At 69.5% G+C, this 20215-nt stretch overlaps 2 protein-coding genes across 6 annotated transcripts; both read left to right on the top strand.

The window, feature by feature from the left end:
• The first annotated feature begins 139 nt into the window (after positions 1 to 139).
• PSMB6 (proteasome 20S subunit beta 6) lies at positions 140 to 2584 on the top strand. The gene is made up of 6 exons (XM_068929521.1): positions 140 to 273; positions 398 to 465; positions 715 to 846; positions 931 to 1060; positions 1885 to 2029; positions 2338 to 2584. Exons 1-6 carry the CDS (start codon positions 172 to 174, stop codon positions 2472 to 2474), a joined length of 714 nt encoding a protein of 237 aa, XP_068785622.1. The 5' UTR covers positions 140 to 171; the 3' UTR covers positions 2475 to 2584.
• Positions 2585 to 3895: 1311 nt separating this feature from the next.
• On the top strand, positions 3896 to 18844 carry MINK1 (misshapen like kinase 1). 5 transcript variants are annotated; one of them, XR_011138540.1, is made up of 32 exons: positions 3896 to 4119; positions 6037 to 6102; positions 6291 to 6347; positions 6450 to 6575; positions 6901 to 7011; positions 7383 to 7473; positions 8080 to 8210; positions 8471 to 8525; positions 8785 to 8863; positions 9334 to 9509; positions 9841 to 9910; positions 10401 to 10596; positions 10676 to 10765; positions 10871 to 10957; positions 11185 to 11367; positions 11572 to 11715; positions 11804 to 12019; positions 12090 to 12169; positions 12300 to 12391; positions 13095 to 13171; positions 13386 to 13534; positions 14093 to 14225; positions 14301 to 14414; positions 14597 to 14705; positions 15125 to 15289; positions 15831 to 15974; positions 16490 to 16620; positions 16718 to 16818; positions 17035 to 17184; positions 17602 to 17761; positions 17846 to 17985; positions 18391 to 18844. XR_011138540.1 is itself a non-coding variant. In XM_068929543.1 (32 exons), the coding sequence occupies exons 1-32, from the start codon at positions 4063 to 4065 to the stop codon at positions 18472 to 18474; spliced, it is 3762 nt and encodes a 1253-aa protein (XP_068785644.1). In that variant the 5' UTR covers positions 3896 to 4062; the 3' UTR covers positions 18475 to 18844. The 5 variants fall into 5 exon arrangements, 4 of the variants coding, with proteins under 4 accessions (XP_068785644.1, XP_068785643.1, XP_068785645.1 ...); XM_068929543.1 differs by having other exon boundaries at positions 14093 to 14220; positions 14302 to 14414; positions 16490 to 16624; XM_068929542.1 differs by having other exon boundaries at positions 16490 to 16624.
• Positions 18845 to 20215: the final 1371 nt, after the last annotated feature.

The following is a 20215-nucleotide window of genomic DNA, read 5'->3' as shown; positions in this document are numbered from 1 at the left end:
AAGAGGGGCTTGGCCGGCTGCCACACTGCGGCCAAGAGCGGCCGGCAGCGACGTCGCGAAAGCGCGGTGCCACTCTGCCGTAAAGCAGCGCGCGGAGAGGGCGCCCAGCGGGGCCGGCCGGGATGTCGCGAAAGCGCGTGGCACGGCCGCGTCGCCAAGCGCGACGGGAAGATGGCGGCGGTGACGGTGCAGGCGGGCGCGATGGGGCCCTGGGCCGGGCCGGGGCCCGCGGCTCTGCACCGGGACTGGACCGCGGAGGCCGTCAGCACCGGCGTGAGCGGGGCCGGAGGGGCTGCGGGGCAGGAGGGGGCGCCATGGGGCGCCATGGGGCGCGGCGGGCTGGGGCAGCGGGGCTGGGGGCAGCCCCGCGGCGGGGCCTGACCCTGCCGCCCCGCAGACCACCATCATGGCCGTGGAGTTCGACGGAGGCGTCGTCATCGGGGCCGACTCGCGGACCACCACGGGGTGAGCGCGGCTCCGGGCGCTGCTGGGGGCTCCGGGCGGCCGGGCGCTGCTGGGGCCCCCCGGTCACCGGGGCGCTGCTGGTGCTCCAGGTTGCCCGGGATAGTCACCAGGGGAACCCCGACAGCAGGGTCATCGCTAGGTGTCCCCAGCCTTGGAGCTGTCACGGGGGGGGGCAGCTGTCTCCAGGGTCCTCACCGTTGCTGGGGTGGTCGCCACGGCGGTGTCACCGTGGCGCCGCTGGGGCTGCAGGTCCTACATCGCCAACCGGGTGACGGACAAGCTGACGCCGATCCACGACCGCATCTTCTGCTGCCGCTCGGGCTCCGCCGCCGACACCCAGGCCGTGGCCGATGCCGTGGCCTACCAGCTGGCCTTCCACAGGTGTGGGGGCGACGCCGTGGGGCGGGGCGATGCCGTGGGGCGCGGGGGGTCCCCGCTGCGGGTCTGACCCCCGGTGCCCCCCAGCATCGAGCTGGACGAGCCGCCCCTGGTGCACACGGCCGCCAGCCTCTTCCAGCAGACCTGCTACCGCTACCGCGAGGAGCTCACCGCCGGCATCATCGTCGCCGGCTGGGACCGCCGCCGCGGCGGGCAGGTGAGCCCCACGGCCGCAGCCCCACGGCCCCCCCGCGCCCCACAGTCACGGTGGCTGCCCCGCACCAGCCCTCCATCCCTCGCGGCGTCCCCGGGGCCTGCTGGGATCGGGGTCACCACAGGCAGGCGTCCCCTCCCCCCCCCACGTGTCCCTTGCCCCACAGGCACCTCCCAGCCCACTGAGACCCTGCTGCCCCCCACGATGCCTCTAGCCCCCCATATTCCCCCCCACCCCTGCACCCATGCATGTGTGGTGTTTCCCTGCCCCCCACACAGCTCCCCTGACCCCCAGGTGCCCCCACACTGTCTTCCTGGCCCCTCCACCCCCCACATCGCCCCCCTGAGCCCTCTGCATGCCCCCATATCGCCCCCTGGTCCCCCTGCCCCCCATCACCCCCCAGGTGCCCCCTTTGCCCCTCCTAGGTACCCACAATGCCCCGCCATGGTCCCCCTGCCCCCAGTGTCCCTCCCCAGGTGCCTGTGGTGCCCCCCCATGGCCCCCCTGACCCCCATGTGACCCCCAGGTGCCTGCAGTGCCCCCCCCACAGCCCCCTGACCCCCATGCTCCCCCCAAGGTGCCTGCAGTGCCCCCCTATGGCTCCCTGCCCCCAGTGTCCCCCCCCAGCTGCCCGTGGTGTCCCCCCACAGCCCCCCTGACCTCCGTGCACCCCCCAGGTGCCTGCAGTGCCCCCCACAGCCCCCTCGACCCCTGTGTGCCCCCCCAGCTACCCGTGGTGCCCCCCCACAGCCTCCCTGACCCCCGTGTGCACCTCAGGTGCCCGTGGTGCCCCCCCCCACCCTCCCTGACCCCCGTGTGCTCCCCAGGTGTACGCAGTGCCCATGGGGGGGCTCCTCGTCCGCCAGCCCTTCTCCGTGGGTGGCTCCGGCAGCTCCTACGTCTACGGCTTCGTCGACGCCTCCTTCCGTCCCGGCATGAGCCAGGCCGAGTGCGAGGACTTTGCTGCCCGCGGTGGGGGCCCAGGCGTCCAGGATGGATGGGTGGGGGGGACCCAGGAGGGGGGAATGGGATGGATGGGGAGGACGAAGACATGGGGCCCCAGGCGTCCAGCGGGTGGGTGACAGGATGGGCAGCGGGGGAATGGGGACAAGGGGACCCAGGCATCCGGGGAAGCTGTGGGGGGATGTAGGAAGCAGCAGGCAGGTTTATGGAAGGGAGGGAAGCAGGGCAGCGACCCAGGAGTCCGGGCAGGTTGTAGGGGAGCAGGGCAGCGACCTTAAGGCAGAGTCCAAGCCTTACCCACCATCTTCTTGCTGCAGCGCTGGCACTGGCCATGGCACGGGACGGCTCGAGCGGTGGCGTGATCCGGCTGGCGGCAGTGACGGAGCGGGGGGTCGAGCGCCGCGTCCTGGCCGGCCCCGACCTGCCTGGGGGCGACGGGGGCCCCCCGGCCTGAGGGGACAGTTAACGGTCCAGTGTGGGAGAAGGGCGGGAAGCGGGGGGGCAATAAATAGCCCCAGCTTGACGGTGGTGCTGCTGAGCAGGGCAATAAACGACACCCACGCACCCTGCCTCTGCTCTGTGCGCCACGCCGGGACCCCGTCCCGGGCTCCTGGGTCCCCTAAGCGGCACCCCTTCCCTTTGGTCACCAGTGTCCTCTAAGTTTTGGGGCCTCCCTGCCCTTTCCTCCCCTTGATGGGGTCCCCTGTCGCACTCCGGCCACCTTGGTCCTTGTGCTGCTTCCTTCCCACCAGATATTGGGGTTCCCCTTCAGTGTCTTAGTTCTCTCCCACAGATGCCCTCTGTCCCCTTTTTCCTCCCTAATATGGGGGTGCCCCTTCCCTCTCCCCAACCTGGGTCCCCCCTAAGCCTTTCCCCTCTTCAGGAATTGGGGTGCCCCTTCACCCCCCAGATACCTGGGTCCCCCTGCCCTCCCCTCTCAGGTACGGGGGTTCCCCTTCACCACCCCCCAGGCCCTCAGAGCCCCCCTGCCCTCCCAGACTTGGGGGTTCTCCTTCACCATCTTGTCCCGGACGCCGGGGTCCCTTTCCTGCCCCTTTTCCCCTCAGGAACGGGGGGGCCCCTCACCACCGACTCCCCGGACCTTGGGGTCCCCTGTCCCGGACGCCGGGGTCCCTTTCCTGCCCCTTTTCCCCTCAGGAACGGGGGGGCCCCTCACCACCGACTCCCCGGACCTTGGGGTCCCCTGTCCCGGACGCCGGGGTCCCTTTCCTGCCCCTTTTCCCCTCAGGAACGGGGGGGGCCCCTCACCACCGACTCCCCGGACCTTGGGGTCCCCTGTCCCGGACACCGGGGTCCCTTTCCTGCCCCTTTTCCCCTCAGGAACGGGGGGGCCCCTCACCACCGACTCCCCGGACCTTGGGGTCCCCTGTCCCGGACACCGGGGTCCCTTTCCCGCCCCTTTTCCCCTCAGGAACGGGGGGGCCCCTCACCACCGACCCCCGGACCTCGGGGTCCCTTTCCTGCCCCTTTTCCCCTCAGGAACGGGGGGGCCCCTCACCACTGACCCCCCGGACCTCGGGGTCCCCTGTCCCGGACGCCGGGGTCCCTTTCCTGCCCCTTTTCCCCTCAGGAACGGGGGGGCCCCTCACCACCGACCCCCGGACCTCGGGGTCCCCTGTCCCGGACGCCGGGGTCCCTTCCCCGCCCCTCCCCCATCCTCTCAGCCGCTCCCCCGTGATGTCACCGTCTCCACACGCGGCGGAGGAGGGTGGAAAGGGCGGGACCGGCCGCGCCCTCGCGCCTCGGGCAGGCGCGCGCCTCCCCCCCACTTCGCAACGCGCCTGCGCGGCACCGCCCCGCCCCTCCGGCGCGCCTGCGCGCTGCGCCGCCTCCCCCCGCGCGCCTGCGCAGTGCGCTGGGTGGCGGCGCGGGCGCTGTCAGTCGGTGGCGGAGCCGCGGCCGGAGCGGGGCCGCCCGGTCCCGTCCCGTCCCGTCCCGTCCCCATGGGGCCCCGCTGACCCCCCGCCCCGGCTCTCCCCCCCGCCCCTTCTTCCCCTTTCCTCCCTCCTGCCCCCGCCGCCATGGCGGACCCCGCCCCCGCCCGCAGCCTCGACGACATCGACCTTTCCTCCCTCCGGGTGAGCGGGGTCAAAGGGCGGCGGGTGGGAGGGCGGCCGGGGTCAAAGGGCGTGGGGGCGCGGGAACGGGGGGGCAAAGGTCACCACAGGGCCCCCCCCCTTACCGGGGTTGGTGGGCTTTCACCCTGGGAGACTCCCCGGCCTCCCCCAGTGCCCCCAGTATCCCCCAGTGCCCCCCAGTTCCCGCCGGCCTCTCACTGGCGAGCCAGAAAGACCTGCTGCCCTCTGGAGAGCCCCCCGGCCTCCCCCAGTGCCCCCAGTATCCCCCAGTGCCCCCCAGTTCCCGCCGGCCTCTCACTGGCGAGCCAGAAAGACCTGCTGCCCTCTGGAGAGCCCCCCGGCCTCCCCCAGTGCCCCCAGTATCCCCCAGTGCCCCCCAGTTCCCGCCGGCCTCTCACTGGCGAGCCAGAAAGACCTGCTGCCCTCTGGAGAGCCCCCCGGCCTCCCCCAGTATCCCCCAGTGCCCCCCAGTACCCGCCGGCCTCTCACTGGCGAGCCAGAAAGACCTGCTGCCCTCTGGAGAGCCCCCCGGCCTCTCCCAGCACTCCCCAGTATCCCCCAGTGCCCCCCAGTACCCGCCGGCCTCTCACTGGCGAGCCAGAAAGACCTGCTGCCCTCTGGAGAGCTCCCCGGCCTCCCCCAGTGCCCCCAGTATCCCCCAGTGCCCCCCAGTACCTGCCGGCCTCTCACTGGCGAGCCAGAAAGACCTGCTGCCCTCTGGAGAGCCCCCCGGCCTCCCCCAGTGCCCCCAGTATCCCCCAGTGCCCCCCAGTACCCGCCGGCCTCTCACTGGCGAGCCAGAAAGACCTGCTGCCCTCTGGAGAGCCCCCCGGCCTCCCCCAGTGCCCCCAGTACCCCCAGTGCCCCTTAGCCTTTTACTGGTTAATTAGAAAGACTTGCTGCCCTCTGGAGACAGCCCCCCCCAGTATCCCCCAGTGCCCCCCAGTAGTCCTCTTGGGCTGGTTAGAGGCTTCATTCCTCCTCAGGCCCCCCAGAGCCCCCCACCATGCTCCCACCTTGCAGGGCCTCCTCAACCACCCCCATGGCTGGGACCTGGGGGCTACCCCCCCCCGCAGCACCCCCCAACCCACCGGGGGGCAGGGGGAGCCCCCCTGGGAAAGCACCAGCCTCCCCCCGAGCTGGGATAAGGGGGGGGCTTTGCCCGAGGGGGCCCCCAGGGTGAAGGGGGGGCTCTACCCTTGACCCAGGCTAGAAATGGGTCACGTGCTGGGGAGGTCCCGCTCCCCACCAAGGATCACCCCGCTCCCACTCAGCTCTGGGGCTCCCTCATTTCTGCGACGCTCGTTTATTATTTATAATTTCGACAGGAGCTGCCACGGCATCCCGTCCCATCGGGCTGGGGCTGTGCCGAGCCCCGCTTCCGTCAGCAGAAATCAGAGCGGCCGTGGCGCCGTTCCCCTGTGCAGGGCGCCAAAAGGCGCCCTGAGCAGCCGATTTGCCCAAACTTGCTACGTTTGGGCCCAAAAACCACGTGTTGGCGGGGGGGGGGAGGGGGAAGGGAAGAAAGCCTTACAGGAGGAGATTAGCAGGCAAGGCGATTACCCATGAAGCGGCGCCTCGTGATCCCGAATTTGCAGGATTTACCCCCGCGGCGGCACCTGACTCCATGTCCAGGGCCTAGGCGCAGGCAGGCAGGCAGGCATTTTGGGGCTGAAAAGGGCGGGTTTGGTCTCATGGGGGCACGGGCGGGCGCTCCCCTGCGCCCTGCCCTGCTTCCCAGCCGTCCTTGATGCGCCGGGGCGCTGTAACCCGCTTGGCAGCTCCCAGCGGGCGCCTGGGACAGCAGGACGTGCTGACCGCGTTTCGGTGGGTTATTTATACTTGCTGGAGCGGGGGGGGGGCTGGATGCTCGGGCTCCCCCCAGATCCCCTCCGTCACCCTCATGTCCCCCTCCAGGATCCTGCCGGCATCTTTGAGCTGGTGGAAGTCGTCGGCAACGGGACATATGGGCAGGTCTATAAGGTGAGGCATTGCGGACGCGTGTCACGCCTGCGCGTGCTCCCCCCCGCACACGCAACATGCTGGGATGGTCCAAGTAGGACAGCCCGGTCGCCTGGGCCCCTGCTCCAGTCCTAAGGGCAGGAGGGGGGGACGCTGTGCGGCACCTGGACGCCGGGGTCCCCTCCTCACGCCCCCTCCGCGTCCCCCAGGGCCGGCACGTGAAGACGGGGCAGCTGGCTGCCATCAAGGTCATGGATGTGACAGAGGTGAGCGGGGTGGGGGGGACACACGTGATGCTGGAGGGACATGTGTGATGTGGGGTGGGGGACACACACGTGACCCTAGTGCTTTTCTGCCCCTGCGGCTAGGACGAGGAAGAGGAGATCAAGCAGGAGATCAACATGCTGAAGAAGTATTCGCACCACCGCAACATCGCCACCTACTACGGGGCCTTCGTCAAGAAGAGCCCCCCCGGCAATGATGACCAGCTCTGGGTGAGTCCCACCGGATCCGGGGGGGGAATCCGAGAGGGGATCCCGGAGCGATCTGGGAAGGATGTGGGGGGGGCTGAGGGTGGATTAGGGCAGATTTGGGGGTCTGGGGGGGATCTGGGGGCAGTCTAGGGCTTTGGGGGGGATCTGGAGGTCCAGGGGGGATCCAGGGGGGACCTGGGAGGAATTTGTGGGTCTGGGGAGGATCCAAGAGGGATCAAGGAGGGATCCATGGAGGAGAAGGGGCATCAGGGCAATCCATGGAGCTGAGGAGGATCCAGGGGGCCAGGAGTGGATCAGGGGGGCAGCGCTAACCCCCCGCCCCCAGCTGGTGATGGAGTTCTGCGGTGCCGGATCTGTCACGGACCTGGTGAAGAACACGAAGGGCAACGCGCTGAAGGAGGACTGCATCGCATACGTGTGCCGCGAGATCCTGCGGGTGAGTGTCACGCGTGTGCCGCGTCCTGCACATCCCATACATATGGTGTGTGCAGGGCCTGGCACATGCTGCGTGTGGGCCGTGTGCGTGTGCTCGCTTTGCACTTGCGTGTGGTGTGTGCAGGGCCTGGTATGTGCCGTGTGTATGGTGTGTGCCTGCCTCACACGTGCGCGTGGTGTATTCAGGACCTGATGCGTGCCATGTGCATGGCATGCGCCCGTCTTACACGTGTGCGTGGTGTGTGCAGGGCCTGGTGTGTGCTGTGTGCATGATATGTGCCCATCTCACGCGTGTGCGTGGCGTGTGCCGGGCCTGGCGTGTGCCATGTGTGTGGCATGCATCCGTCTCACGCGTGTGTGTGGCGTGTGCAGGGCCTGGCCCACCTCCACGCGCACAAGGTGATTCACCGTGACATCAAGGGCCAGAACGTGCTGCTCACTGAGAACGCCGAAGTCAAGCTGGGTAGGTGCTCCCAGTATGGTCTCCCAGTGCTCCCAGCGCTCCAAGTATGGCCAGCCAGCACTTCCTGTGCGAGCTACCAGTACGGGCTCCCAGTGATCCCAGTATGGCTTCCAGCGCAGGCTCCTGGTGATCCCAGTTTGGGTTTCCAGCACTCCCAATTTGGGCTCCTAGTGCCCCTAGTATGGGCTCCCAGGGTAGGCCCCTAATGCTCCCATTGCAGCTCCCAGTGTTCCCAGTATGGACTACCAGCATGGGCTCCCAGTTTGAGTTTCTAGCACTCCCAGTATGCTCTCCTGGATAGGGCTCCCAGTGCTGCTAACACAGCCTTCCAGTTTGGACCCTGGGAAGCCCTGACACCCCCCCCCCCCAGTGCTCCCAGTCCCTCCCAGTGGGCTCTAAACATCCTCTTGGACACCCAGTGCCCCCATTCTCCTCCTAGTGCCCCCCAACACCTTCTCCAGTCTCCTTCCTGTGCCCCCAGTGGCTCCCCCAGCAGCTCTCCAATCCCTTCCCAGTGCCCCCAGCACCCCCCCTCAATGCCCCAAGGGCTGCCACACCCCCTCCCAGTGCTCCCAGTGCACTGTGTCACCCTCCCCCGCCCTGCAGTGGACTTCGGGGTGAGCGCCCAGCTGGACCGCACCGTGGGTCGGCGCAACACCTTCATTGGCACGCCGTACTGGATGGCGCCCGAGGTGATCGCCTGCGACGAGAACCCTGAGGCCACCTACGACTACCGGGTACCTGGACGCCCGGGCCCCCAGGGCCGGGGGGGCAGGGGGTGCCCGGATGCTTGGAGCCAAGCAGCCCGCGGCGGTCACGCACAGCAAGATCCCAAGGCCAGCGGGCAGCCGGATGCCTGGGCCCGCTGAAAGGGGGGCAGCCGGACGCCTGGGTCCCCCTGGGGGTGGAGGGGGGGTGCCTGGACACCTGGGCCCCCCGCGGGGTCGAGGGGAGCGGCCCGGACGCCTGGGTTCATGTGCGGCTCCTCTCCCTGCAGAGCGACATCTGGTCCTTGGGCATCACGGCGATAGAGATGGCCGAGGGGGCGCCGCGTGAGTCGGGGGGGCCAGGTCCCTGGATGCCTGGGCCCCTCTGGGGTGGGGGAGAGGGGAGTGGGAGCACCCGGATGCCGTGGTCCCTGGCGAGGGGTGGAGCGGAGTCCCGGACGCCGGGTCCCTGGGGGGGCAGTGGGGGGGGCGTGGCACGGGGTCCCGGATGCCAGGGTCCACGGGGGGCGGCGAGGGGGCAGAGCGGAGCGGGCTCCCGAATGCCGGGGCCCCCCGCCCACTGCCCCCTGCCCCGTCCCCCCAGCACTCTGCGACATGCACCCCATGCGGGCCCTGTTCCTCATCCCCCGCAACCCCCCGCCGCGCCTCAAGTCCAAGAAGTGGTAGGTGGGGGGCAAGGGGGTGCTGGGGGGGGGACACGGGCAGACATGGGGGCCTCTGGGTGCTGGGGGGGATGTGGGGGACATGAGGGGGCTGGGGCCCCTCATGAGGGGGTTGGGTGCTGAGGAGGGACACAGAGGGTCCCTGGGCACTGGGGGGGAAATGGGGGGACTTGGGGGACCCCTGGGTGCTGGGGGGGACATGGGGTCCCCTGGGTGCTCTGGGGGGACTTGGGAGGCCACTGCGTGCTCGGGGATATGGAGGGACATGGAGAGCCAGCCCCTAGGTGTTGGGGGGGGACTTGGGGGCCCCTGGGTGCTGGGGGGGACATGGGGTCACGAGGGAGCCCCTGAGTGCTGAAGATGGACATGGGGCCCCTGGGCACTGGAGAGGGAACGGGGGGCAGGGACCCCCGATGCCTAAGGGGATCCTGGGGGGTGCTGGGGGGCCCCTGCTGAGGCGGCCCCCCCAGGTCCAAGAAGTTCGTGGACTTCGTGGAGACGTGCCTGATCAAGGCGTACGCCAGCCGGCCCGGCACCGAGCAGCTGCTCAAGGCGCCCTTCATCCGCGAGCAGCCCACGGAGCGGCAGGTCCGCCTCCAGCTGCGCGACCACATCGACCGCTCGCGCAAGCGCCGCGGCGAGAAAGGTGGGGGACATGGGGGGGCACACGGGGGGGGCACCCACGGGGTCGTGCGTGCGTGCAGGGTGCCCGCGGGGACACGCATGGGACACGGCAGGGGGGACGGCAGGTCCACCTCCAGCTGCGCGACCGCATCGATCGCTCGCGCAAGCACCGCGGTGAGAAAGGTGGGGGATGCGTGGCGACCTGGACGCGCACGGGGGGGCGCATGGAGGGGCATGGGGCATGCGTGGGGGGCGCCTGTGGGGATGTGGGTGGGGGGCGCCCACGAGGACGTGCATGGGACGCAGGAAGGGGGGTCACGGGGCGCCCCTGAGCCCTGCGGCCCCCTCCCCAGACGAGACGGAGTACGAGTACAGCGGCAGCGAGGAGGAGGACGACGGCCGCGGGGAGGAAGGGGAGCCCAGGTGGGGGCGGGGCCTGGCCAAGGGGTGGGGCTAAGATGGGGGTGGGGCCTGGTGAGTGGAGGGCCTCTGGCATTGAGAGGCGGGGTTTGGCCAAGGGAGGTGGAGCCTCGTGGGGGGTGGGCGGGGCTGTGGCATTGAGGGGTGGGGGCCAAGTGGGGGGCAGGGCCTCCAGGCAGGGTGCCAGGCAGTGATTGGTCATCACTTTGCATTAAACAATGGGGCCAAGACAGGTGTGAGAGGTGGGGTGGGGCTAAGGGGTTGGGGGTGGGGCCTGAGAGGTGGGTGGAGCTAGGGGGTAGGGACTGTCTTGGGAAGGGGTGGGGTGAGGGATTGGGGTGGGTGGGGCTAAGGGCCTGGGGGTGGGGCCTGAGGCGTGGGTGGGGCCAAGGGCAGGGAGGGGGCAGGACCTGAGGGCTGAGGTGGGTGGAGCAAGGGGCTTTGGGGTGGGGCCTGCCAGAGTGGGTGGCCCCACTAATGCCCCACCCCCTAGCTCGCTGCTGGCCGTGCCGGGGGAGTCAACGCTGCGGCGGGAGTTCCTGCGGCTGCAGCAGGAGAACAAGTCCCGCCCCCCCGAGGTGGCTCCACCCCCGGCCCCGCCCCCTGGCCCCGCTCAGGTCCAGCACCTGCTGCTCCAGCGTCAGCTCCGCCTCCAGCAGCAGCGGGATGAGCGGCGCCGCCTCGAGGAGGTGGGTCCCGATGCCTGGGCCTCGGGGGGGGCCCCCGACCCCCTGGATTCCCCTGACGCCGCGTCCCCCCACCATGCAGCAGCAACGCCGGGAGCGGGAGCAGCGGCGCCGGGAGGACCTGCAGGCCCTGCGGCGCGAGGAGGAGCGGCGCCAGGCCGAGCGCGAGCAGGTAGGCCTGGACGCCAGGGCCCCCCCAGCCGGGAGGGATTAGCGGGGGCTGCACCTGGGTCCGTCCCGGACACCTGGGCCCCCGCTCACCCCTTTCGCCTCGCAGGAGTTCATCCGGCACAAGCTGGAGGAGGAGCAGCGGCAGCTTGAGATCCTGCAGCAGCAGCTGTTGCAGGAGCAGGCCCTGCTGCTGGTATGTGCCCCCCACGGCCCCGCCCACCTTGGCCACGCCCCTGAGGCTGGCCCCACCCACCCCTTGGCCACACCCCCACATGAAAGGGGAGGGGCTTCAGGGAGACACCAGCCTTCTCGGTCTTCTCTGGGTTCTCCTGGGAGCACACGGGGGGTCTCAGGTCATGGAGTTGGGGGGGGCCCAGATGCCTTGGCCCCTCTCACCCCGGATACCTGGGCCCCCTGCAGGAGTACAAGCGGAAGCAGCTGGAGGAGCAGCGGCAGTCGGAGCGGCTCCAGCGGCAGCTCCAGCAGGAGCATGCCTACCTCAAGTCCCTGCAGCAGCAGCAGCTCCAGCCCCCCCCCGATGCCGGACGCCTGGGTCCCCGCGGGAGGGGCGTCGCCGCTGAGACCCCGGCCTGGGCCCGCGAGGTGAGCCCGGATACCTGGGCCACCAGAGGAGGGGGCTGGGATGCCTGGGTCCCCTTTGAGCAGGGGTGACAAGGACCTTGGACTCCTGGCTCCCCCATGGAAGAGGGTGACAGGGACCCAGACTCCTGGGCCCCCCCATTGGCGGGAGCGATAAGACCCCGGAGGCCGTGGGCCCCCCTCCTGGACACCTGGGCCCCCCCGCAGGCGGAGGAGCGCCCGCGGCTGCCCCGGCCGAGCTCTCCGGCGGCTCCAGCCAAGGCGACGGCTGCAGCGACGGAGCCCGCAGCCCCCACGGCGCAGACTCCCCCCATGCAGCGCCCCGTGGAGCCCCAGGAGGGGCCGCACAAGGTGGGCAGAGCCAGGGCTGGGCACGGTCGGGGCATTACTGGGGCCTGGGCCTCACTGCCTCCACCCCTCACCCTCATTCCCCCCCCAGAGCCACGTGGCGCACCGGGTGCCGCTGAAGGCGGCAGCAGCGGCGGTGCCGCGCTCGCAGTCGTTGCAGGAGCAGCCAGGCCGGGCCCTGGCAGCTGCCGCCGCCGCCGCAGTCCCCCCCGCACCCCCCCGGCCCGTCCTGCGCCAGAATTCGGACCCCACCTCGGAGGCCCCCGAGGGGCCCTGGCTGCGGCGCCCACCCGAGGCGCCCCCCAAGGTGAGTGTGCACCCGGACACCTGGGTCCCGGCCGCTCCCGGCACCCTCGCTCCCTCTCGGCCTCCCGCAGGTGCCGCAGCGCACAGCCTCCATCGCCACCGCCCTCAACACCGCCGCTGCCACCCGGCCCACCCACGCTGTCCGCGCCAGGTGAGGCCTGCCTGGATGCCGGGGTCCCCACGTGGGGTTTGGGGACACGCCCATGATGGGGGGGGGGGACACGTGCCCCCCATCACCACCACCCGGCCACCCACCCGCGGCACCTGCTCTCGGCCTGCAGCAACCCCGACCTGCGGCGCAGCGACCCCACGTGGGAGCCGGGGGCCGACAGCCGCCCCCAGGCCGGGTCCCTGGAGCGCAACCGGCTCGGAGGTGGGACGGGGCACGCAGGGGGGTGCCAGGGGACACGGGTGACATGAGGGGGACCAGGGGTGCGAGAGGACACGGATGCCGTGAGAGGGGACATGGGTTATTGTCTCCCATCCCCTCATTCTGCTTGTCTCCAGGGGTGGCGTGGGGGGGCACGAGGCTAAGGGGGACACATGGACACGGGGACACGAGGAGGGATACTGGACATGGGAGAGATGGGGACCAGACAGGGACATAGGAGGGAAAACAGGGTAATGAGAGACATGGGGGGGCACAGGAAGGGACAGCGGGACTGTGGGGGGGCCCTGGGGATCCATGGAAGGACATGGGACATGGAGGGACACGAGGAGGGTCATAGGGACGTGGGGACACATGACACGGAGGTGGAGGGGGACACAGGGACCCATGGAGGGATATGGGACGCAGGGAGAGCGGGGACATGGCACGGGACTTGGGAATCTATGGAGGAACGTGGGACCTGGGGAGGAACTTGGGGGACATGGGGAGGGACCTGGGGAGACATGGGGACCCGTGGAGGGAGGTGGGACACGGGGAGGGACCTGACGGACATGGGGACACCTGGGAGGTTGTGGGACTGGACAGATGGGGACCTGGACGGGCCTGGGAGGGACATGGGGACATCTGGGGGGACACAGGCAGGGGACAGTGGGAGCCAGGGGCTCTACCCTCACTGGGCCCTGCTCAGGTGTGGCGCGGCGCGATGGCTCCCCCCTGCTGCCCCCCGCCGGCCCCCCCCGGGGTGACGACCGCCGCCGGCCCCCGGTGAGTGGGGCCCAGGTGTCCAGGGCGGGGTGGGGGACACACACGGCCAGGCACCTCCAGCAGGGAGCCCAGGTGTCCAGGCTGCCTATTTCACCCCCTACCACGACCGCGAGGACCCAGGCATCTGGCCCCGCGGGGCGGGATGGGGGGACCTGGGCATCCGTCCCCCGAGAGGGGCCCAGGCATCCGGGTGGCCTGACGGCGGCACCCCCAGAACCTGGTGCTGGTGCGGGAGCGCCCCGAGGAGGCACCGCGGCCCCTCACCAAGGCCATGGACTACTCGTCGTCCAGTGAGGACGGCGATGGGGACAGCAGCGAGGACGAGGGTGACGCTGGGGCCGGCAGCTCTGCCGAGGGCAGCAGGTGGGATGGGGACGCGTTGTTAGGGACACAGATTTGGGGATGGGGACAGGGATGGGGACATGTTGGAGACGGGTGAGGAGGGGGACATGGATGTGGGGAGGGGGATGCTTCAGGGACACGGATTTGGAGATGAGGATAGGGGAACAGGGACATGTCATTGGGGACGGATGGGCATGGGGACACAGATTTGGTGGGGACATGGTCAGGAATGCGTAGTTCGGGTTGGGGACAAGGTCATGGGGATGGGGACATCCCCGTGGTTGAGGACATGAGGGTGGGGACAAGGGGTAAGGGAGCCTTACATTGCATGGGGACAGGGATGGGGACACCTCGGGGCTAGGGCTTAGGGACATGGACACAGATGGGGATGGGGATTTGAAGACGGGGTCAGAGATGGGGGCATTGACACAGACGCATGTTTGGGGATGGGACAGGGACAGGGCTTTGGGATCGGGGATGGGGACAGGGTCAGGGATGGGGACATGTAGTTCAGGATAGAGCCGGGGGGACAGGAGAAGGGGACTGGGGCCCTGACGGCCCCCCGCCGTGTCCCCACAGGCCACGTGACGGGGACACGGACAGCATCACCACCATGGTGGTGCACGAGGTGGACGAGTCGGCGGGCGGCAGCGGCTCCGAGAGCTCCTACGGCGGCGAGGGCACCCTGCCCGCCGGACGGGCACGGGGACGGGTACGGCGGGGCATCACGGGGGGGACACGGAGGGGATGCGGGGATACCCTGACACCACGTCCCCACCATCCCCAGGCGCCGGAGGAGGAGCGGGGCCGGCTGCCTGCTGACGCCAACGGTTACACCAACCTGCCTGACGTGGTGCAGCCCAGCCATGAGCCCCCCGCGCCCGGCAAGGAGCCCCCTGACGTGAGCACAGGACATGGCGGGACACGGTTGGGGGGGGCACAGGGACTCGACAAGGAGCCAGTCCCCTGATGGGAGCACAGGGACATGGGGACGGCAGCAAGCAGACCTCATCTGTGGCGGGTGGGGGGTCCGTGATGGGGCATGTGCACGACGGGGTATGTGCGTGATGTGTCACCCCCCAGTACCAGTCACGGGGACTGGTGAAGGCACCCGGCAAGACGTCCTTCTCTGTGTTCGTGGACCTGGGGCTGTACCAGGGGGCCGCCTCCGGGGACACCGTGCCCATCGCCGGTGAGTCCCCACGGCCTGTCCTCACAGCGTGGCCTCAGGGCGTGGTCCCGTCGCGTGACCCATGCCCACAGCACACGAGCTGGCGGAGCGGAGGGTGGCGGGGCAGGAGCCCACGCGTGTGCTTGGTGTGTCTATGGTGCGGTGGGTGAGGTGGGGCGGGCATCCACACATATGCTTGCCGTGTGCGCGGCAGGGCAGAGCAGGTGCCCCCACATGCGCCTGGCGTGCCGGTAGTGGGGTGAGCGAGGCAGAGTGGTGGCTACGCGTGTGCGTGGCGTCTCCCCAGCGGGATGAGTGAGACGGAGCGGGTGCTTGGCATGTTGGCGGTGGGGTGGGCGAGGCGGAGCGGGCACCCCCGCCAGTGCTGGGCATGTGCGCAGCGGGCCGGGCGCCCACGCGTGTGCCTGGCGTGTTGGCAGCGCTGGCAGGCGAGGCGGGCCGGCTGGCGGCGCTGCGCCTCGAGGGCCGCAAGGGCTCGGTGGTGAACGTGAACCCGGCCAACCCGCGGCCCCACAGCGACGCCCCCGAGATCCGCAAGTACAAGAAGCGCTTCAACTCGGAGATCCTCTGCGCCGCCCTCTGGGGTGCGCTGCCTCGCTGCTCACGCGTGTTCGCATGTGTCCCAGCACGCACGTGTGTGCTGTGTCCCCACGCTGCTGAGCACTCCGTGACCTGGGCCCGCGTATCCCCACGCTCACACGTGCCCTGTCCCATACATACGTGTGCCCCCCCCCCCCGCCCTTGTGGTCACACATCCCCACACTTGTGCATCCTGTGCCCCCCCCCCCCGCACGTATGTTGCATGTCCCAACGTGCCTATGAGCCACCGGAGAGCTCCCCACCCATGCCCATGTGCCCCCATGCTCACACATGCACATATGTCCCCCTGCCCTTGTGGTCACATGTCCCCAGAATTGTGCATGCCCTGTGCCCTCTGCACACACGTTACGTGTCCCCACAGTCACGCCCCATCACGTATGCACACGCATGGCCCTGCACCCTCCTGTTCGCACCTGCACGTGCCCCCTCCGCCCATGCATGTCCCCGCACCGTCGCATTCGTGTCCCCTGCCCACCCCCGCCCCGCCATACAAGCGTCACGCATGTGTTCTGTGTGTGCGTGCAGGCGTGAACCTGCTGGTGGGGACAGAGACGGGGCTGCTGCTGCTGGACCGCTCGGGGCAGGGCAAGGTCTACGGGCTCATCGCGCGCCGCCGCTTCCAGCAGATGGATGTGCTCGAGGGCCTCAACCTGCTCACCACCATCTCTGGTGAGCCCGCCCCGCGCCTGCCACCCCACATGGCCCTGCACAGCCCCAAAGCCACCCCACACAGCCCTGCATGGCCCCTTGGCTGCCCCACAGCCACCCCACATGGCCTTGTGGCCCCACTGCTGCCCCACATGGCCCTGCACAGCCCCACCGCTGCCCCATACTGCCCTGCATGGCCCCACAGCTGCCCCACTGCCGCCCCACACTGCCCTGCACAGCCCCACCCCTGCACTGCACTGCCCCACATGGCCCTGAAATGCCCTATGGCCGCCCCACAGGGCCCTACACAGCCTTTTGGCCGCCCCACAAGGCTCTGCACAGCGCCATAACCACCCCACAGTCCCTCATGTAGCCCCCACAGCTGCCCCACAGGGCCCTACACAGCCCCCCACGGAGCCTCTGGCTCCCCGGCCCACCCCCCCTGCCCCAGCGTGTCTGGGCAACCCCCTCCTCACATCATCCTCCCCCACCCCACGCTGGCCCGGCGGGGCCCCACTGATGCCATTGTCGCACAGGGAAGCGCAACAAGCTGCGCGTCTACTACCTGTCGTGGCTGCGCAACAAGATCCTGCGCAATGACCCCGAGGTGGAGAAGAAGCAGGGCTGGACCACGGTGGGCGACATGGAGGGCTGTGTGCACTACCGCGTGGGTAAGGGGCCACCCCAGGGTGCCGGGGGGGGGGGGGGCTGCAGGGCTGCCCCATGGCGCAGGGGCTGACGTTCCCCCGTTCCCCCTCCCACAGTGAAGTATGAGCGGATCAAGTTCCTGGTGATCGCCCTGCGCAGCTCTGTGGAGGTCTACGCCTGGGCCCCCAAGCCCTACCACAAGTTCATGGCCTTCAAGGTGTCCAGGGGGATGCATGGGGCAGATGCTGTGGGGCAGGGCTGCGGCATCCCTGCCATGGGGCTGGAGGGCCCTGGCATTCCCCACTCTGCCCTTTGGGGGGTGGGGTTACCATGGGTCTTTGGTGGTCCTGGTGTGGGTCTGGGAGATCGGTGGGGCTGGGATGGCATGCATGGAGCTGCTGTGGGTCACCAGCACCCCCCCCGACCCCCACAGTCCTTCGGGGACCTGCCCCACCGGCCGCTGCTGGTGGAGTTGACGGTGGAAGAGGGGCAGCGGCTCAAGGTGATTTACGGCTCTGGCGCCGGCTTCCACGCCATCGATGTCGACTCAGGCAACACCTATGATGTCTACGTGCCTGTGCACGTGAGCAGAGACATGCATATGGGCGGGGGACACCTGTGGAGGGGGACATGGGGACATTCCATCACCCACCATCCCATTCCATCTCCCCCAGAGCCAGGTGACATTACACATGGTAGGGGGACATGGGAAGTGGCGCTGCCCCACGGTGGGTGGCCCTGCAGATCTGGAGTGAGGTGACACCACAGGGGGAGGGACACCAGGCACATGAAGCCACCTGGGATGTCCCCACAGATCCAGAACCTGGTGGTATCCCACACTGGGGGGACACAGGCACCTAAGGGACACCGGTGGGGGGGGGGGGGGCCGCACAGGGCTGCCCGTGCAGATCCAGAGTGAGGTGAGACCACCGGGGGGGGGGGGGGGGGGGAATGCAGGAGGGACATGGGGCAACCCATGCTGTCCCCCACCTCCCTGCAGATCCAGAGCCAGGTGACGCCGCACGCCATCATCTTCCTGCCAGAGACGGCGGGGCTGGAGATGCTGCTGTGCTATGAGGACGAGGGCGTCTACGTCAACACCTACGGGCGCATCACCAAGGACGTGGTGCTGCAGTGGGGCGAGACCCCCACCTCCGTGGGTGAGGAGGGCAGGGGGCACCTGCAAGGGGGGGGGCCGGATATCTGGGCCCCCCCCCCCACTGACGGCCCCCTCATCTGTGCAGCATACATCTGCTCCAACCAGATCATGGGCTGGGGCGAGAAGGCCATTGAGATCCGCTCGGTGGAGACGGGCCACCTCGATGGCGTCTTCATGCACAAGCGGGCACAGCGGCTCAAGTTCCTCTGCGAGCGCAACGACAAGGTTGGGGGGGGGGGGGGGCGGCTCGCGGGGAACTAGTGGGGACCCAGGAGGACGTGCGACACATGCCTGGGGACAGCAGGGACATGGGGTGTGGGAATAGGGACACGCACACGAGGTTGGTTGCAGCTGGGATGTGGGGACAGGGACATAGGGACAGCTCAGGGATTCGGACCAGCAGGGACATGAGACTGGGACATGGGGACAGCAGGGATGCCCCCCCCCCCCCAACCCCATGTTCCTGCTGACCTTGTATCCGCACTGTCCTGTGAATCCCATGTTCCCGTGTCCCTGCTCGCCCACATCCCCACGTGTCCCCATCACGCGGCCCACGTGTCGCCCATGTCCCTGCCCACCCTGTGGCATGGCCCTTCCATGGCTGCCCCATGTCCTCCTCTGTCCCCACAGGTCTTCTTCGCCTCGGTGCGCTCGGGCGGCAGCAGCCAGGTTTATTTCATGACGCTCAACCGCAACTGCGTCATGAACTGGTGATGGCCACGCCCCCGCCGGGAGCCACGCCTCCTCCCCGGGCCACGCCCCGGCCCCACCCATCGGGCTGCTCTTGGGAGAGGAAGAGCCGTTTCCACGGCGACGGCGTTTGACTGACAGGCTGAAGCCCCGCCCTGGCTTTGCTCCTGCCCCGCCCCATTGTTGCTGAACGCGGGACCGCCCCCCCCAACCGCCTGTGGGGCAGGTCCCACCGTGGGGCCCGCGTGTGGGGCAGGTCCCATCATGGGCTCTCCCCACCGCGGCCATGGGGCAGGTCCCACCACGGGTCCCCTGTGCCGTGGGGCAGGGCCCACAGTGGCGCCCGGCTCTCTGTATATTTTGCTTTAATTATTTTGTAACGAGAAACTCGTTAATGAAGCACTTTATGGCCCCATGGCCGTGGGGTGCCCCACGGTGGGGGGGGGGGGGGCTCTCCAGGGGGCGGGGCCAGAGGCCGGAGGCCTCGAGGGTGGGGGTGTAGGCCCGGGGCAGCCCCCACCGTGGCCTTGAGATGCTGTAATAAAGCACCGAACCAGGTCGCAGCCACCCGCTTCAATCGCCGAACGCCTGGGCCCCGGGGGGGGGGGGGGGGGGTCTCCAGGGGCTCGTATAGGGCTGTGCAGGGAGGGGAGGGGAGGGGGAGTCTCCAGGGGCTCGTATAGGGCTGCGCGGGGAGGGGAGGGGAGGGGAGTCTCCAGGGGCTCGTATAGGGCTGTGCGGGGAGAGGAGGGGAGGGGAGTCTCCAGGGGCTCGTATAGGGCTGTGCGGGGAGAGGAGGGGAGGGGAGTCTCCAGGGGCTCGTATAGGGCTGCGCAGGGAGGGGAGGGGAGTCTCCAGGGGCTCGTATAGGGCTGCGCAGGGAGGGGAGGGGAGTCTCCAGGGGCTCGTATAGGGCTGTGCGGGGAGGGGAGGGGAGTCTCCAGGGGCTCGTATAGGGCTGTGCAGGGAGGGGAGGGGAGTCTCCAGGGGCTCGTATAGGGCTGCGCAGGGAGGGGAGGGGAGTCTCCAGGGGCTCGTATAGGGCTGCGCGGGGAGGGGAGGGGAGGGGGAGTCTCCAGGGGCTCGTATAGGGCTGCGCGGGGAGGGGAGGGGAGTCTCCAGGGGCTCGTATAGGGCTGTGCAGGGAGGCCAGTGTATCCGGTTTAGGGGTCATGGAGGTGCTCCAGGGGTGTGGAGTTTTTAGGGGGGGCATGTCCTGGCTGCCACTCCCCCCCCCAACCGCAGGCCCTAGCGTCCACAGTGCCTGGCTGAGCTGTCCTCGTTCTCCAGCAGGGACAGGGGGCACACGGGTTGGCGGGGGGCCATGCTGCTGGGGTTGCTTGGGAGTCCATGCAGCACTGGAGGGTGTTGTGGGCAGCACATGGGGCGTGCAGGACGTGGGAGGGGCATGAGAGGGGCATTTGGGGGCCTCTGAGGGACCCTCAGCTGCCCCCAGGCAGGAGCATGCGAAGGAGAGGCCCAGGCACTGGGCGCGCACAAGGGTGCGGGTGCCTAGGGCGAGGCAGGGAGCACCCAGGGGAGCGCCACTGTGCACCCGGGGTTTAACGTAGCCCACGAGGGGTTAATGTGGCCCACGAGGGGGTTTTTCACACCACAAGGCACAGCTGGTGCCAGGGTGGGGTGGGGTCAACAGAGCCACTGTGGGAAGGATGGCGGCACCACCCTGGGGGACACTGGAACCACTGGGGGTTGGGGGGGGGGGACACACCTGCTTCCTAGCTCTCACCCTGCACCCCACCCCGGG

Source organism: Struthio camelus, unplaced genomic scaffold (assembly GCF_040807025.1).
Source record: "Struthio camelus isolate bStrCam1 unplaced genomic scaffold, bStrCam1.hap1 HAP1_SCAFFOLD_113, whole genome shotgun sequence".
Taxonomy (NCBI): Eukaryota; Metazoa; Chordata; class Aves; order Struthioniformes; family Struthionidae; genus Struthio; species Struthio camelus.
The sequence above is the reverse complement of the archived record's forward strand: the minus strand, read 5'-3'. Positions and strand labels throughout refer to the sequence as shown.

What these genes read in the sequence shown, in the direction of transcription:
- MINK1 (XM_068929542.1), top strand. Translation starts at nt 4,063, where the DNA reads ATGGCGGACCCCGCCCCCGCCCGCAGCCTCGACGACATCGACCTTTCC. An exon ending in GATGGCCGAGGGGGCGCCGC is followed by an intron (nt 8,526 to 8,784) that starts GTGAGTCGGGGG and finishes CCGTCCCCCCAG; the next exon opens with CACTCTGCGACATGCACCCC. An exon ending in ACGACCGCCGCCGGCCCCCG is followed by an intron (nt 13,172 to 13,385) that starts GTGAGTGGGGCC and finishes CGGCACCCCCAG; the next exon opens with AACCTGGTGCTGGTGCGGGA.
- PSMB6 (XM_068929521.1), top strand. Translation starts at nt 172, where the DNA reads ATGGCGGCGGTGACGGTGCAGGCGGGCGCGATGGGGCCCTGGGCCGGG. An exon ending in ACCGCCGCCGCGGCGGGCAG is followed by an intron (nt 1,061 to 1,884) that starts GTGAGCCCCACG and finishes TGTGCTCCCCAG; the next exon opens with GTGTACGCAGTGCCCATGGG. An exon ending in CGAGGACTTTGCTGCCCGCG is followed by an intron (nt 2,030 to 2,337) that starts GTGGGGGCCCAG and finishes TTCTTGCTGCAG; the next exon opens with CGCTGGCACTGGCCATGGCA.